The sequence below is a fragment of the Podarcis liolepis genome (assembly GCF_965112155.1).
Source record: "Podarcis liolepis genome assembly, chromosome: 8".
Lineage (NCBI taxonomy): Eukaryota > Metazoa > Chordata > Lepidosauria > Squamata > Lacertidae > Podarcis > Podarcis liolepis.
This window is the reverse complement of record NC_139560.1, coordinates 27,073,293-27,089,174: the sequence shown is the minus strand read 5'-3', so window position 1 is coordinate 27,089,174 and position 15,882 is coordinate 27,073,293. Positions and strand designations below refer to the sequence as shown.

The window sequence follows — 15,882 nt, the reverse complement described above, 5'->3', positions numbered from 1 at the left end:
AGCTTCCCATTACATGCAGGGCTTCTCTTGAGTGCATTACCTAAGAGATGGCAATGGAGAAGGTAGCATGAATGTGCCTGATGCTTACATGTCCAGGCAAGGAGCATGATGTGATGTCACTTAGAATCACCCAGAAGGCTAGAGGCAGGCAGGCATGAGTTCTGTAGGATGTACACAAATGGCTGCCAGCGAGGAGGTGAAAGGGAAGAGCTTTCCTGATGCCTGACTGGCCAAAGGGTGGTTAACAGGGTCGAAGATGGCTTTCCTGAAGCTCAAGTATGGTGAGAGCCAGTATGGTGTAGTGGTTAAGAGCAGTAGACTCGTAATCTGGTGAACCGGGTTTGGGTCTCCGCTCCTCCACATGCAGCTGCTGGGTGACCTTCTTTGAAGTCTCTCAGCCCCACTCACCTCACAGAGTGTTTGTTGTGGGGGAGGAAGGGAAAGGAGAATGTTAGCCACTTTGAGACTCCTGAAGGGGAGTGATAAAGCATGATATCAAATCCAAACTCCTCCTCCTCCTCTTCTTCTTCTTCTTCTTCTTCTTCTTCTTCTTCTTCTTCTTCTTCTTCTTCTTCTTCTTCTTCTAGAACCAGCTCATTTAGCTCCCATCCATGCCATACATTCAAAGTATCTAGCTACTTTTAACAATCATGCCCCCCCCCTGAATCCTGGGAAGCAAAGTTTGTTAAAGGTACAGTGGTACCTTGGGTTACAAACGCTTCAGGTTATATACGCTTCAGGTTACAGACTCCGCTAACCCAGAAATAGTACCTTGGGTTAAGAACTTGGCTTCAGGATGAGAACAGAAATCGTGCTCTGGTGGCGTGGCAGCAGCAGGAGGTCCCATTAGCTAAAGTGGTGCTTCAGGTTAAGAATAGACCTCCAGAATGAATTAAGTACTTAACCCGAGGTACCACTGTACTGACAGTTCTTAGGAGCCCCCCCCCCATTCTCCTTACAGAGCTCCAGTTCCCAAAGTTCCTTGGGAGGAGGGACTGATTGTTAAACCACTGTGGCAGCTCTGTGAAGGGAATCACAGAACTGTAGAGTTGGAAGGGACCCATGGGTAATCTAGTCCAACCCTCTGCAATGCAGGAAGTCCTGGTCTTCCAACTGCCACCCCCCTTCACCTCTGGACAAGAGACTCAGAACAGCATGCTTTGTTGCCCCCCCCCCTCCGAGGGGGGTCTTCTAACAACCGTCAGGACCCTTAGCAAACTATAGTTCCCAGGATTCTTTGGGAGAAGCCAGGACTCTTTAAATTGGTATACTGCTTTAAATGTATAGTGCAAATGGAACCTTAGCTTGGCAGAGCAGGCTGTCTCTTACTGGGCCTGGAAGAATCTGTCTGTTTCAGTTTCTCATTTTTATAGCCTTACGTTCTCGTCTCCACTATTCTGCATCAGTTTTCTGCTTCTTTCTTTTCTTTTCTTTTTTAAAAAAGGCTTCACTTAAATTAATCGGTATTTTGTTTATTTTATACAATGTGTATTCCACTTGATTGTAAAAACAAAGCAAAACTTAAAGCGGTTTACAAAAAAACCTCTAATTTTACTGCTCATTCCTCCCAATTTATATTTTATATGCATTTTTACACAATAAACACATTTTTTCAACCACTTTCTCCTACAATACTGCATTTTGAATGTTATCTTTTCTCATATATGCATGTTATATACACATTTCTGCACACATTATTTGGTTGGAGAACTGAATTTTAAAAGTTGAAGAAGTATCCGCATTTGAGCTTGCGTATTATTTGGGGAAAGTGCAAATTAAGTAGTTTTCATTAAAATGCAAACTCAACGAATTCTTCCCCATCTCTTGTTCCATGTCTTGACTTTCTCATTTAATTGCGATGCTAAGGTGGGGGCCAGGAGGCTTTTTAAATACAAAAGAATCCTTTAACTCACTCCCCATTGAATTCCATGTCCAAAGATTGTGTTTCACGACAAAGTAAGATACAAACATTGTGAACGTTATATGATATAAAATACCTATTAATAAACCTATAAGTCGCCCCCATGTATAAGACGCCCCCTATTTTTTGGGACTCCGGTTTAAGAAAATGGGGGGAGATACCATCCATGTATAAGACCAGCCCAGATTTTGAACATTATTTTAGAGTAAAAAAAATACAGTCTTATACATGGAAAAGTACAGTATATTACGGGGCAATGTGACCACCTGGAGATGTTGAAATGCCAGCAATGTTTATTTTTTCTATTCAGGTAAATCAGTAACTACAAGGTAAAACAAATACTGGAGAATTTTCCAAGCTTTTGATGTATTCTTCCATAATTCCTGATCTTTCATTATCTCTCTGGGGCAAAGATTTTCTTTTACTCTTTGACATTTTTGTATGGGCTGTGGAGAGAATTGCATTAAAGGCCTAGCAGCTCTCTTGAGTCTATTTTTAGTTAATGTCTGCCTGGAGTTTACTTTCTTTGATATTAATTTCTCTTTTGCTCTATTTGGAAAACATTATGCATATACAATTAAATAATCCAATAAACCTCAAGAACTGCAAACGGAAAAAAGCACCAAATCTTTGGCTACTCATCGAGAGGATTTAGTGCCAATGTAAATCCATACATTGTTAGCACCTAAGTCCCTTGAAGAATTTCTGAGCCCTTTATATTCTTTGTCAAAACTATTTAGTTTAAACCGTTTCATTTTGTATCTCCAGCCTTTTGTTTAGTGCTTTGTAGTTTATAACTTAGAAGGTTAGTTCTCTTCCAATATTTAACAGAAGAAAGCAAATGATACTTGTGTCCCGTAGGTCAGATCTCCGTAATGGGGTGGAAAGCAAATACTGTGGTTTGTAACTCGGGCAGTGCAAAGTTACTATCCTATCAGTATAAGGATTTCGACTTCTGCAGCAGGACCCCCCACCTTACACCCCCTAAATCTTTTCTGGGGTTTCCCCAACCATCTGGAGCAGATTGGAGGAGGGGGCAGACTTTGTGCCGCAGGAAGGAAGAGGGGAGAAGTTCTGCCTTGCAAGTGGAAATCCTTGTGCTCATGGGATGGTTATTTAGCCCTGCCTGTGAATCTGCTTCTTTGGGGTTGCTATGGGACATTTTTAGAAGTGGTAACTCCAGCATATATACCGTATTTTTTGCACCATAACACTCACTTTTTTCATCCTAAAAAGTAAGGGGAAATGTCTGTGCGTGTTATGGAGGGAATGCCTACGGGTGGCATGCCTACGGATTTTCCTCCTCTAAAAACTATGTGCGTGTTATGGTCGGGTGCGTGTTATAGAGCGAAAAATATGGTAGTTTAGAAAACTCACTTTATTATGAGAAGCATCAAGTGTTTAAATATACTTAGTGGTTAACCACCTGCTAACTGAATTGAGCAACTACCTAGTGAAGTGGATGCTTTAGCTGAGATTCCTGCCTTGCAGAGGGTTGGACTAGATGACCCTTGGATCCCTTCCAGCTCTTAAGATTCTATGATTCTAAGTTTGCCTATTGGAAAGTATCTATGAAGCTGTTTCCTTTACATTCCATGAAGAGACAGTTGCGCTCAAACTTGCCATCAGTTCCCATAATAGAAAATTTGGGTGGCAAGTGCCGACAGAAATTGAATCAAAATGCAGGAGGTCCTCCAGAGCAAAACTTGTGAGGGATTTTGAAGGAAGCTAAAGAACTTCACTAAAAGTGGAATTATTATTTATTTTAAGGAACTAGCAAGGCTTTTCCGTAAAGCTCTCTGGGCACCTGATAAAGAACGGAAACCATAAAATATACTGTCAAACCACCATAGGGAGGGCACAGGGCTTCATTTCTGGTCTTCTCAGCTTCTCTCCAGTCATGTCTAGGAACACAGGAAGGTGTCTCATCCCAGATCAGACCAATAGTGCATCTAGCTCATTCATGTCAACATGGAGTGGCAGTAACTCTCTAGAACTTCAGGCAGGAGCCTCTTCATCTTACCTGGAGATGCTAGGGATTGAATCTGGGGCCTTCAGCATACAGAGCACGTGAGGGAGTTGGGTATGGTGAGCCTGGAGAAGAGAAGACTGAAAAGTGATATGATAACCATCTTCAACTGCCTAAAGGGTTGTCACATGGAAGATGGAGCAAGCTTGTTTTCTGGTACTACTCCAGAGTCTAGGACCCGAACTAGTAGGTTCCAGTGACAAGCAAGGAGGTTCTGACTAACATTAGGAAGAACTTTCTAACAGTAAGAGCTCTTCAACAGTGGAATGGACTATCTTGGACGTTGGTGGAGATTTTTCAGGAGAGCTTGGATAGCAATCTGTCAGGGATTCTTTAGTTGTGATTCGTGCATTGCAGGGGGTTGGACAAGATGACCTCTGGGCTTCCCAACTCTACAATTCTACGATTCCACATAGAAATCCCCACTTATTTCAGATTGATATTGCATCTGTCTGTAGCCCACAAATAAAATAAATAAATAACAGACCTTTTAACTAACCGTATAGGTGAATCATCGCTACAGCAATGGCCCAGCGAAAGGCATTCCCTAATACTTGACTGCAGTGGCCTGACTTTCTTTGACTACACTGGCATCTCTGTGCTTACTCAGGTATTTATGATTCACCACGTTCATTTTATTGTATCCACACTATTCTATAGTGTCACTGTATTCTGCCTTGGTCAGACCCCCACCAAGAGTACTGTGCCCAATTCTAGGTAGAACTTTTAAGAAGGATATTGACAAGCTGGACTGTGTGCAGAGGAGGGAGACCAAGAAGCTTTATGAGGAAGGATTGAGGAAGTTGAGTGTGTTTATCCTGGAGAGGATGAAACAAAGGGCTGTCACATGGAAGATGGAGCAAGGAAGTTTTCCGCTGCTCCAGAGGGTAGGACCTGAACCAATGAATTCAAATTATAAGAAAGGGATTCCGACAAAACATTAGGAAGAGCTGTGTGACTCAGGAGTAGACTATCTGCTTGGCAGGGGGTTGGACTCGATGGCCCTTGTGGTCTCTTCCAACTCTATGATTCTATGATCTTGGAAGGTGGTGAACTCTCCTTCATCAGAATTTTTTGAACAGAGGTTTGAACAGAGGGGTCTTTAGCTGTGATTCCTGCATTGTAGATGGTTGGACTGGATTGCCCTTGGGGATCCCTCCAACTATAGTTATATGATTCTATACACCTACCTGTTTGTGTACTCTGTGGATGAATCTCCCACTCATTCTACTCCCAGTTACGCGTTCCAACAAGTATACTGCTGGCATAATCTAGGATAGCAGAAGGCCTCCTAAACATTCATTCCTCCTTCAAGAACATCACAACCGTCCAATGCAGAATGCATTGATGGTTGTTGCAGAATGGGCATGAATCTTTGTGCTGTTCCTTTAAAAATAAAAATAAAAATTTTAAGACCAAATTCATACATCCACACTTGTCGCTTGATGGCTGCAGCATCAAGTGATGACTTGCATGTGGGTTATAAGTCCTCAGAGGTCAATCGCCATCTAATTCCACTCCTTTGTCGCTTCAAACACAATACTTCCCAATGGAGTAATCGCCAAACTGTAAGTCATCTTGTGAAATTAACTGACCTACATGTACGTGGGAATCAGATCCCAGCTTGGAAACTATTTGCCTCCCGTATCTTTTCCTATAGGGTCCTATGTTCACTTTCTAGTTGTCCCTTTTTTTTCTAGGAAGTTTCCTCTCAGACAAGTCCCCCCCCCCTCTTTTGACCAAATGCACATTGCTTCTTTTTTCACCTTTTCCCAGAAACTGACCCTCCTTCCCCTATCCAAAGCCTTTGGCTGTCCTTCTCTGTTAACAATTGGATACTTTACGGAGTAGCAAAACAAGTGTTCAGAAGTCATGAGTCAAACATGCAGGTATTATCACAAGAGAGAAAAGGATCAGAGGACCAGACCAGTCACAGCATATGTGACTGGACATTGCTTTTGTGAACATTGCACTCATCAAACTTAATAGAAATCATTGACTAGGTAGGACTGGCAGGATTTGCCCTTAAGCTGGGGTGGGGAACCTTTTTGGCCCATTGGGACAGATCTTTATCTCCCCCCACCCCAGCGGGCCAACTTGTACAAATAGGTGGCATCACCCACTTGCCAATCTCCTTTGAAGTATTATCCTACTGGAACTATTCCATTTTTCTTTCACAACAGCCAGGGAGTGGGGGGAGGCGAGCTGGATTGGGAGGGGAGAGGGACTTTAGACGTTTGCTCCTGTGTTCCCAATCCAGATATCCCCCTGTGCCTGCTATGCGCATGGAAAAAAGCCCCCTGTGCAAATAGACACCGGGTTAGATCTATCCAGATAGGAATCAAACGGGGCAAAAGATTTAAACATCCCCCGCCACCTCCAGTCCTTCTTAGTTGTGTGTGTGTGTGTTGGCTATTTGTGAAAGAAAAATATTGCACTCAAACCACATGAATAACATCACATGCCTTTTGTCCTAGATCAAATAGATCATTTCACATTGCTTTTTAAGATCAGTTAGAAGAAAGCAGATGCCATATGCTTCTTTTGTATTAGGGCTTCACGGAGGGGCAAAGACCAAAAGCTGCTTCTTTGAGATCCAGTGGCACTAAAGGGTTTTAGAAACCTTAATCTCTAGCTGCTACATGCCAGTTGGAAAATAGGCACTTGCTTTAGGAATGAATGCAAACTTGGACCACTGTACATTCACCGCTTAAAAACCGTACTGATGTTGTGACCGACACAGGTTTAATATTTGCATTACGTTTTAAGGAAAGATACGATGAAGCCACAGCGTTACTGTTAGGACCCTTTATCCACGTGACATAGCAAAGTGCATGTGAGCTTGCCATGTGCTGCATGTGTCATGGACTAAGGGAAGAGGGCAGGAGATGTATCAAATATACACTTTGGTCTGTGCTCTCTTTGCATTGCATCATTGGTCAAAATAAGCTCAGACCAGTTGCAGGGACGGCAGCAGGGACGGGCTCTTGCCTTCTTGCCATGCTTGTGGCCTTCCTGGAGGCAACTGGCCAGTCTTTGAGGGGGACATAATATTGGACTAAATGGAACCTATGCAGAATCCTCCTGGATCACAGCAGTGTTTGTCCTTACAATGTGGCATTGAGGCTTACCATTCCATACCACAAAACCTTAATGGATTTTAGCTTTTAGGGGGATGTTTATATTATGGAACAGTTCCCTCTGCTGGGCACTTGCAATTCAGCATGTATGTTTTTTTGCTAAATATTACTTAGGCTGGGCACACACAACTCATTTAAAGCAACCCCCCCCCCAAGAATCCTGGGAACTGCAGCTTGTTATGGGTACTGAGAACCATAGCTCTGTGAGGGATAAATCACAATTCCTAACTTATTTGGAGGGGAATGTGCTTTAAACATGTTTTAAAAATATGGGGTGTATGCACCCTACCTGTTTCTTACTGAATGACATCTTTCCTGAGCCGAAAGTGGGCCTTGCTAATTTGTGTTAAATTCATTTATATGAAATAATGAAAGCAACAACAATGAGGTGACAAAATCTAAAACAGAGAGGAAGGAGGGGGAGCATCGTTTCATCTGAATGTGATATTTCAGCATCTTTAGTAAGGTAGTTTAAATATTTGGATTCTTTTAGATCTACACGGAATCTAAAAAAAGAAACATCGATGTTTTACTGGCAAATTGCAAAGGCAAGTATGAGTTTTCGGTGAGCATAAATTTTAAAAATTAACTTTCCCGGGTGTCGTTCCTCTCTTTTAACGTGTGCACATTCCTGTCTTACTACAGCTTCCTTGATAAAGGCGTTGAAGCTCAGCGGAAAGCTGGAATCCGAGAATGCCGTCTTCTTTGAATCGGTGTCATCAGCTGTTGGTGCCATTCAGTTGAACAAGGTGAGTCTCACTGCACGAGAACAGAAGACGATAAGAGAGCTATCATGATTTTCTACCTCACTCAAGTTCCCTCTGCAAAGTGGCCAATCAAATGTCTGTGGGAAATTCACAAACAGGGTGAGATGGTTATCTCTGTACCTTGTTCTTCATCTTCAGCATCCAGCAGTCAGGAGGGGTACTTTTTCTGCATTTCTGGCACTTGCTGTTCACTACCCCAGTGGATATTATTCCTCTTTGCATCTTTTTTTTTTTAAAAAAAGCCAGTCACAGTAACCAGCAGCAATGACGTTCATAGGTGAATTATGGGCTATGTCATAAAGTATTTCCTTTTGTTTTTCTTACCTGCTAATTTCACTGGCTGACCTGAGATCTTATGCCTTGAAAGAGGTGAGTCATGCTTTTCCTATTTACTCTGTCCATGGCACTCTTAGTTTGATATAGGGTTATAAAGTGGTGCCCTCTATATGGTTCTGGACTACAATTCCCATGATCTCTGACAATACTGATTGTGGCTGATGGGAGATATAGTTCACAAGCACCTGGAGGGCGCCACGTTGACTACTCCTACCCTATAGAATGCCCCCTCAGCCATAAAGATATATGAGAAGGGACTTAGCTCAATGGTAGAGCATCTGCTTTGAATGCAGAAAGTCCCACTTTCAATTCCTGGCATCTCCCGATGGGTCTTGAAATGTCCCCTGCCCGAAATCCTGGAAAGCTGCTGTCACTCAGGGTGGACAATACTGAGCTACATGGGCCAGTGGGTTGATTTAGTATAAGACAGCTTCCTATGTTCCTTTCTTCTTTTCTAAGCTAAACAGCTCCTTGACCTCCCCGTTTAACATATAGTAGCCATTTCATTTTAAAAATCCGCGCATGCACATGTGTGTGTGCAACAACAGGAACAGCAGGTAGTTGGAAGCAACAATATACAGCGGCAGTGTGGGTCGTCTACTGCGGTGTGATTGTCCATTCCTGCTTGCATTCATTCATGGCTGCCTACACCTGCCTAAGTCCAGCCTCACCCTTGCAGCCTCTGTTAAGGCGATATTATACGACACAGCTCAGGGGTATTTGGATTGGAAGCAGCGTTATTATATAAACTCTGTTTCCACATTTCTGGTTTCAAAGGGCGCACGCTCCCTTATAGCGTAAACTCATGTGAGACTCTCCACTGTAACTGTTATTAAACCAAATGTTCAGGCAGCGCATGGAGTTTTGGCTTTTCATTGTTTTATGCATGACTACAGCATTGGCCGGGGTCCAAGACAGAGTCCTCTCCAAGACAGATTAAAGTTAAAACTAGTCAATAAGCTGTTGTTTTCTGTTTCTTCGCCCTCCCCTCCCCTATTACCGTGAATAGGCACATTCTGCTAATTCAATTAGAAAAGTCTTCTTCCTCCTTTTCTTCCAACATCGCTTTAGGCTGATTGACTAAAAACTAAGGAAAACTGGGGGTGTTTGCCGAGCAAAATGCCGAACAGGGGAAATGCAGTATTTTAGCTATTTGAAACTTATGCTCTCTTTGATTTAGTTTTTACATATTTATGGGACAAGCAAGTTGCGTTGGGGGGGATTCCCCCCCCCCCCACAGCTGTTGTAGTTAAAGTGTGCAAGTAGGTTCCACACACAGAGAGTTCCTCCTTCACCTTGGCTTCAGTAAACAAACAACTCGCAGCTTTGCCCAAAGTGTGGTGGCCAGGTTTGAAGGTGCCTTGGGCAAGATGCTCCCCTCAGTACCACCCTGATGGGCTCCCCCCATTCACAAGCTTGCCAGGTTGCACCAAAGAGCAGGAAATATTGGATGGTATCACACAGCCCTGGGCTGAGAACAAATGCTGGGGGAAGTGGTTGTAGCTATCACCACTATCTTAATTTTTCTAGATGGCCTTTGGACTTCTTTTCAGAGTGCTGTAAAAAAAAAAAAGCATTTTAAGCAAAAACAAATTAAGTATAAGGAAGCCAATGCCAGCAGTGGTGGACTCTCCAAGCCCATTGGCTCCTCCATGCAAGTGCAGACACTGGGCTTGGTTTCAAACCACCTGTTTGCAGTGGCTTCCTCTCACTTGGTGGCCCTAGAGATCATGACTCATTGGGTGAAAAACGAATTTTCTGAAGCTTCCCTTAGTATCAAAGGAAAGATCAAATAGTGGTGCAGCAGGTTCTTTCTATCCTAGTGCTGGAACTAGCCAACAAGCCCTCAGTCCTTGGGTTCAGCACTCCATCTAGATTAGCCCCTGCAATCCAAACTGCTGCATTATTGTCAGGGATTCCAGATCTCAAGCTAAGGTTTGAGACCTAGCCTAGTGAGCAGACACAGTGCCAGTACACAGAATCCTTGGGCAAATATAAACTCTGGCAAATGACAGCATTAATGCTCGGGTGGCCAGCATAGTACCTACCAGAAGTTGTTGGACTACAATTCCCATAATTCCCCACAACTGGCTGCGCTGGCAGGGGGCTGGTGGGAGTCTGACACCATCTGGACTGTGCCAGTCTACGTTTAATGTGTGCTAGTGTGTTTAACGTGGATTCTGTGAGACAAACGAGTCCTTCTCCACGAAGCTAAGAAGTCATTACCTCTCAACGTAACACTCCCATGAAACGCCAGGTTTGCATTACTAGCAGTGGCGGTCTTGTGAATTTTGGTGCCTGTGCTATACTACGATAACCTTCTTAGAACAGCAGGATATGTGCTTCTCACATGTGCCAAAGTGGATGCTTTATCTATATAGCTGATTCTTACATGTGTTAAATGCCACATATGTATTAACTTAAAATGATTTTCTCTGATGTGGGTTGGTGTTGATTTTAGAGGGTTAATTGTCCACAGATTGTTCCAATATGCTGCTTCAATTGCTATGGCTAGGTCCACTTCCCAATTTTGTTTAATAACCAAGTTAATAGTCCAATGGCTAGATCAGTGAGTATTTTATATAAAATGGATAGCATTTTTTTGGATGTTCAGAATCATTCGTTCAAATGGTGTCATTGCTCTAATTTGCTTGAGATTTAACTGTTGAATTTGAGACACAATGCATCACCTGATAGCCAATTCAGCCAGCATCCCTCCATTCTTTCCATGATCTGTCCTGCTGTGAGAGAAGTGTCATTTTCATAAAAGTGAATCAAGCAGTACAAGCCTTTTCCTTTCCTTTCATACCAATCAGTTTTCTATCAGGTTTGTAAAAGGATGGGAATCGTGATGCAATGTGAAGGGAATCGATAGTGATAAGGGGGTGTTAATTTCTACATCTAGGATTGCCAGATCTTTAATTCCGCTTTTGCAAATGGGTTTGTTATCATTTCTAAGATAGTTCAGTTATGAATCAAGAATGGGACTACTGCAATGCGCTCTACATGGGGCTACCTTTGAAGGTGACCCAGAAACTACAACTAATCCAGAACGCGGCAGCTAGACTGGTGACTGGGAGCGGCCGCAGAGACCATATAACACCGGTCTTGAAAGACCTACATTGGCTCCCAGTACGTTTCTGAGCACAATTCAAAGTCTTGGTGCTGACCTTTAAAGCCCTAAACGGCCTTGGTCCAGTATATCTGAAGGAGCGTCTCCACCCCCATCGTTCTACCCGGACACTGAGATCCAGCACCGAGGGCCTTCTGGCGGTTCCCTCATTGTGAGAAGTAAGGTTACAGGGAACCAGGCAGAGGGCCTTCTCGGTAGTGGTGCCCTCCCTGTGGAACGCCCTCCCACCAGATGTCAAAGAGAACAACAGCTACCAGACTTTTAGAAGACATCTGAAGGCAGCCCTGTTTAGGGAAGCTTTTAATGTTTGATATATTACAGTATTTTATTATTTTTTGGAAGCCACCCAGAGTGGCTGGGGAAGCCCAGCCAGATGGGCGGGGTATAAATAAATTATTATTATTATTATTATTATTATTATTATTATTATTATTATTATTATTATTATATGCCTGGTATTCTGTATTGCACAGGTCTCTCAAATTCTCTTTTACATTATGTATCATACTAATGAAATTTTGTATAGGGACCACATCATGATATCTTTGCAAATGTGGTAGACTCATGTACCGCTTCTGGAAATGTTGATACAATACAGTTACTCACACCCTGGGTCTATTTTCCCCACCGTGGGTCTGTTTTCATTGTTAAATGCCTGGATTGTTAATGACTTACATGCTAATGCATTCTAGAAAACTTTAGCTGTAGGGTGAAATCTCCTTCTTCTTTCAATTTTAGAATTTCTGCAAGCTTAATGAACACACTGAGGTCTGAAGCTGACCTGATATAGATATATTGAACCGCTTACCTACAGAAAGAACTTTGCCAGTGTTTCGTCAGATCTTCAAACATGGGATTTTGATGGTGATATAATTGTATGCCAAGTCTATTTAACAAATCCAACATCAACAGTGTTTACTGTCAAAATGTTCCTGGAGGTATCTCTTTGAGTTACCAGCAATGACAGTTTTCTAAAAAAAATAAAAAATAAAATTGTTATTTGATTGCTACATATTTTTGTATGCATTTAGATAAATAATAATAATTAGAAAGCAATTTAGGACATTTCAGTAGTGTATATTGTTTTTAACTCTGTCCTATTGTAACTTAGTTGTATCATTTTGTGCACAAGAGAATACAACCTTACTGAATTTTGTACTGCAGTCGCTGGTATCTAATCCCAAGGATCTACAGCTTGTTACATGGAAACACAAACTGTGATGTCCAGATTATTTCTTCTTAAATACGCAGGTCACCCATTAGAGCAATCCCACCATGCCCCTTTCATATTCTATCAAAACCACCAGGGTCACTGGCTATTTTGAGTGTTACTTATGTTCTACACTGCCGTATGTATCTTCTCATGAATTTTAAAAACATATTTCTGGTTATGAACATAGCCCCTGCCTTCCCTTCCGTCGTGAAAAGGTTTAGCATTTGTTGTAAAATTCTCAGGTTTGACCTATGCTGACAGCTCCATTGAATTAAGCAGAATGGTGCTAATTTACAGTGGTCAGGGGGGTGGTCTTGTAACAGAGGCTTATTCTGTGTCACATTTTACAGGGAATGACATGTGCTCACATAGGTCTGTATCTGCATACAGAGCGGGCCAGTTTGCGGCTCTAGATCTAAGTGCTCAGACAGATTCTGCAATCACAAAGGCAGTGTTAGGACATAACACTAAACCATAGTGTAGTGCTACATGCATGAGCCTGGAGCTCATCCTCTCCCTTCTGCACATTCTCCTTCAATGTAGCTATAGCATCCATGTGTATTTTAAGTTAACAGCAGTTTGTCACTTTGGGACAAGTGGTTTTTCATCCTGGCTTGGCTAAAGCTAAGCACAGTTCTGAGTTTAGACAAAGCAACAAACTCTCGTTAGCTTTAAACAGCCGGTCTCCTTCTCATGGCCATACTGAAGAAAGAGAAGGATGCAGGTTCGTGCATAGGATGCTAAATTATGTTTTCATATTACATCTAAACAATGATCGGGAGATTCTGCATAGATAAGTGGAAAGCAAAAGTGCCATTGTTTCAAATAGTTCTTGACTAGCAGTATTCAGTTTATTGAAAGTGTTTCTAACCCAATGCACAAAAGTCAGACAAATGTCATAGATATTTAAGTGGGGTTGCAATCTTTTTTGCTTGCTAATTACAAATAATTCAAGCCACAACCAAGTTTGGGCAAAAACTGGAGGGCATTAAGAATTGTATTGCCCCCCTCCCCTCAAATAATATCATAAATATCTAATCATACAGTTTTAATTGCTTCAGTTAATAAATAAGGAGGTAAATTTCTGCATCTGACACATTGGATTCTAGTGATAGGAGGACAATGGAGATATAAATTACATTGTATAGATAGGAGACACATTGAAAGTGCAGGGTGTGCAAAATCTGACACTTTGGGTGAATATTGCAGACTTTCAACATGTTGGCATTGCGAGTCTGGGATCCTAATCCACAAAAGTGGGTGTGCAGTGTTTGCAAAGCTGATTTAAATCATTGCATTGTGTTGCATGCCTCTCATTATATGTAGTTGTACAACTGTATTCTCTGAGTAGTGCAGATTGGAATAATTCTTGCATGTCACATTTCATAATTTCCTTAATTGTGCATCATCTGCATTCAAAAGCCATATAAATTAAGGCAGATCTGAACCGTTATTACACATTGCATGCACAATTGGCTTTTCATAAAACAGATGTGCAATGGACACTTGTCTGAAACAGCGAGTACACAATTTTTGCTTCAGGGGTTGATATTCATGGCATCTCTATCAAAGTGGTGAATTCATCATTCATGCAAAATTTATTGTTATTCTCTCTCCCCACCCCCACCTCCCCAAAAGAAATGAGCAAGCTTTCTACACATTATGGACTTGGCTCTAAAAATAATAAATAGAAGCAATCTATAACAATTATGAATGGTTCCAGTTACAGATAGGTAGCCATGTTGGTCTGCCATAGTCAAAATAAAAAATTCCTTCCAGTAGCACCTTAAAGACCAACTAAGTTAGTTCTTGGTATGAGCTTTCGTGTGCATGCACACTTCTTCAGATACACACTGTGTATACTGTGTATCTGAAGAAGTGTGCATGCACACGAAAGCTCATACCAAGAACTAACTTAGTTGGTCTTTAAGGTGCTACTGGAAGGAATTTTTTATTTTAATTATGAATGGTTGGCAATCCTTTATTAAAATCACACGGTTCACAAACTTTTGTAGAATAGGACATGTTAGGTTGATAATTTTGCAATGTGCAGTGTTACCATTTTCTGCTGCTAGCACTTATTGTGGTTATGATTTGCTTATTTGCAAAGAATGCAGGAGATCCGCGCTGTGCCCTGAGAGCTCCAAGCAATCACACTTAAATAATTGCCTCATGTTATGTTGGATTATGCTGGTTGTTTATGATGATGTCTGCAGAACATTGGGTTCACTTTCCAAATTGGCAGATCTTTGAAGCAATAAGTTTGAAGGGGTCATTTAAATTATACATTTGTGCATTTAAAAAAGAAATATGGAGGAAAACTGTTGGGTCTCAATCTGCTACAAGCTTTCGTTGACTCTGTGGGGAAGAGGGTTTTAACTGGAGTAAAAGTGCAGCTAGGATAACTTGCAAAGGGGGGTAAGGCAGCAAGGATGACTAACTTGTGGCTGTGCAGATGTATCTGAACTACAACTCCCACCATCCCTTGCAACTGGCCCTGCTGCAAGGGATGTGGGGGTGGGATGGGTGGACAAAGGTAGCCACTCCAGGACTAAGGCGAGAATCAAGCTATCTTCTCTGAGGCAATCTAGCAGCAGCCCTAAAAAATCTGACTTTAAGAGATGGGTGTGTGCACCCATGTTTGAGTGTGCTAAAAATTGGGTGTGCAGGATATCTTCATTGTATGCCATCAGGGTTTGGGAGAAAAAAGTCAGCTGTTCTGGAGCAAACTAATATGTGATGAATGTTTCATAAAAAAAATTGACACACACACACGCACACACACACACACACAACTTGTAAGAATCCACTTGGCCAAAAACTGTTGTTTTAACGCAGAGGTTGCCAACCCTGGTGCCTTTTTAAAAAACTCAGTCCCTTGTCCATCTATAAGGCAAAATGTGCAGGTAACGTCTAAGTGACTTCTGTGAAATGAAAGTGAGTGTTGTGAGGAATGCTCCCTGTTGCTATTAGACAGCATCAGTGTGTGTGTAAAATCAATATTGAATTCGCTCCATAGTTGGGACTAGTAGGACATAGCTGAATTCCCATGACAGTTGTCAGGGGGGGCTGTCTTGTCTAATTTTGTGTTATGCCATGCTGCCCAGTCATTTTGTGGCTGGCACTACCAGCATACTCTCAAAATTCAAAATGTGACCACTGGTCCAAAAAAGGTTGGCAACTCTTGTTTTAATGCACCTTTGAAGCCATAAGAACAATGCACTCTTAAAATGTGACAAAAACAAGCTGGGAGCCCCACAAGTTCACCTAATCAGCTCTGGGAGAGAAAAGCACACTGACATACATTAATGGGGACCTCATTCATTATTGCCCAGGGTCCCAT

The 15,882-nt window shown here is 42.0% G+C and overlaps 1 protein-coding gene across 3 annotated transcripts in view; it reads left to right on the top strand.

Moving 5' to 3' along the window:
- The window catches only part of SLC26A7 (solute carrier family 26 member 7), a 74,175-nt gene extending 59,995 nt beyond the window's left edge, over nucleotides 1–14,180 (top strand). For all 3 annotated transcript variants that reach the window (XM_083517291.1, XM_083517292.1, XM_083517293.1), the window contains exons 16-19: nucleotides 4,457–4,560; nucleotides 7,584–7,638; nucleotides 7,736–7,839; nucleotides 12,065–14,180. In XM_083517291.1, the coding sequence (XP_083373417.1) occupies nucleotides 4,457–4,560; nucleotides 7,584–7,638; nucleotides 7,736–7,839; nucleotides 12,065–12,100 (299 nt within the window). In that variant the 3' untranslated portion in view covers nucleotides 12,101–14,180. The remainder of the gene's footprint in view (nucleotides 1–4,456; nucleotides 4,561–7,583; nucleotides 7,639–7,735; nucleotides 7,840–12,064) is intronic.
- Nucleotides 14,181–15,882: the final 1,702 nt, after the last annotated feature.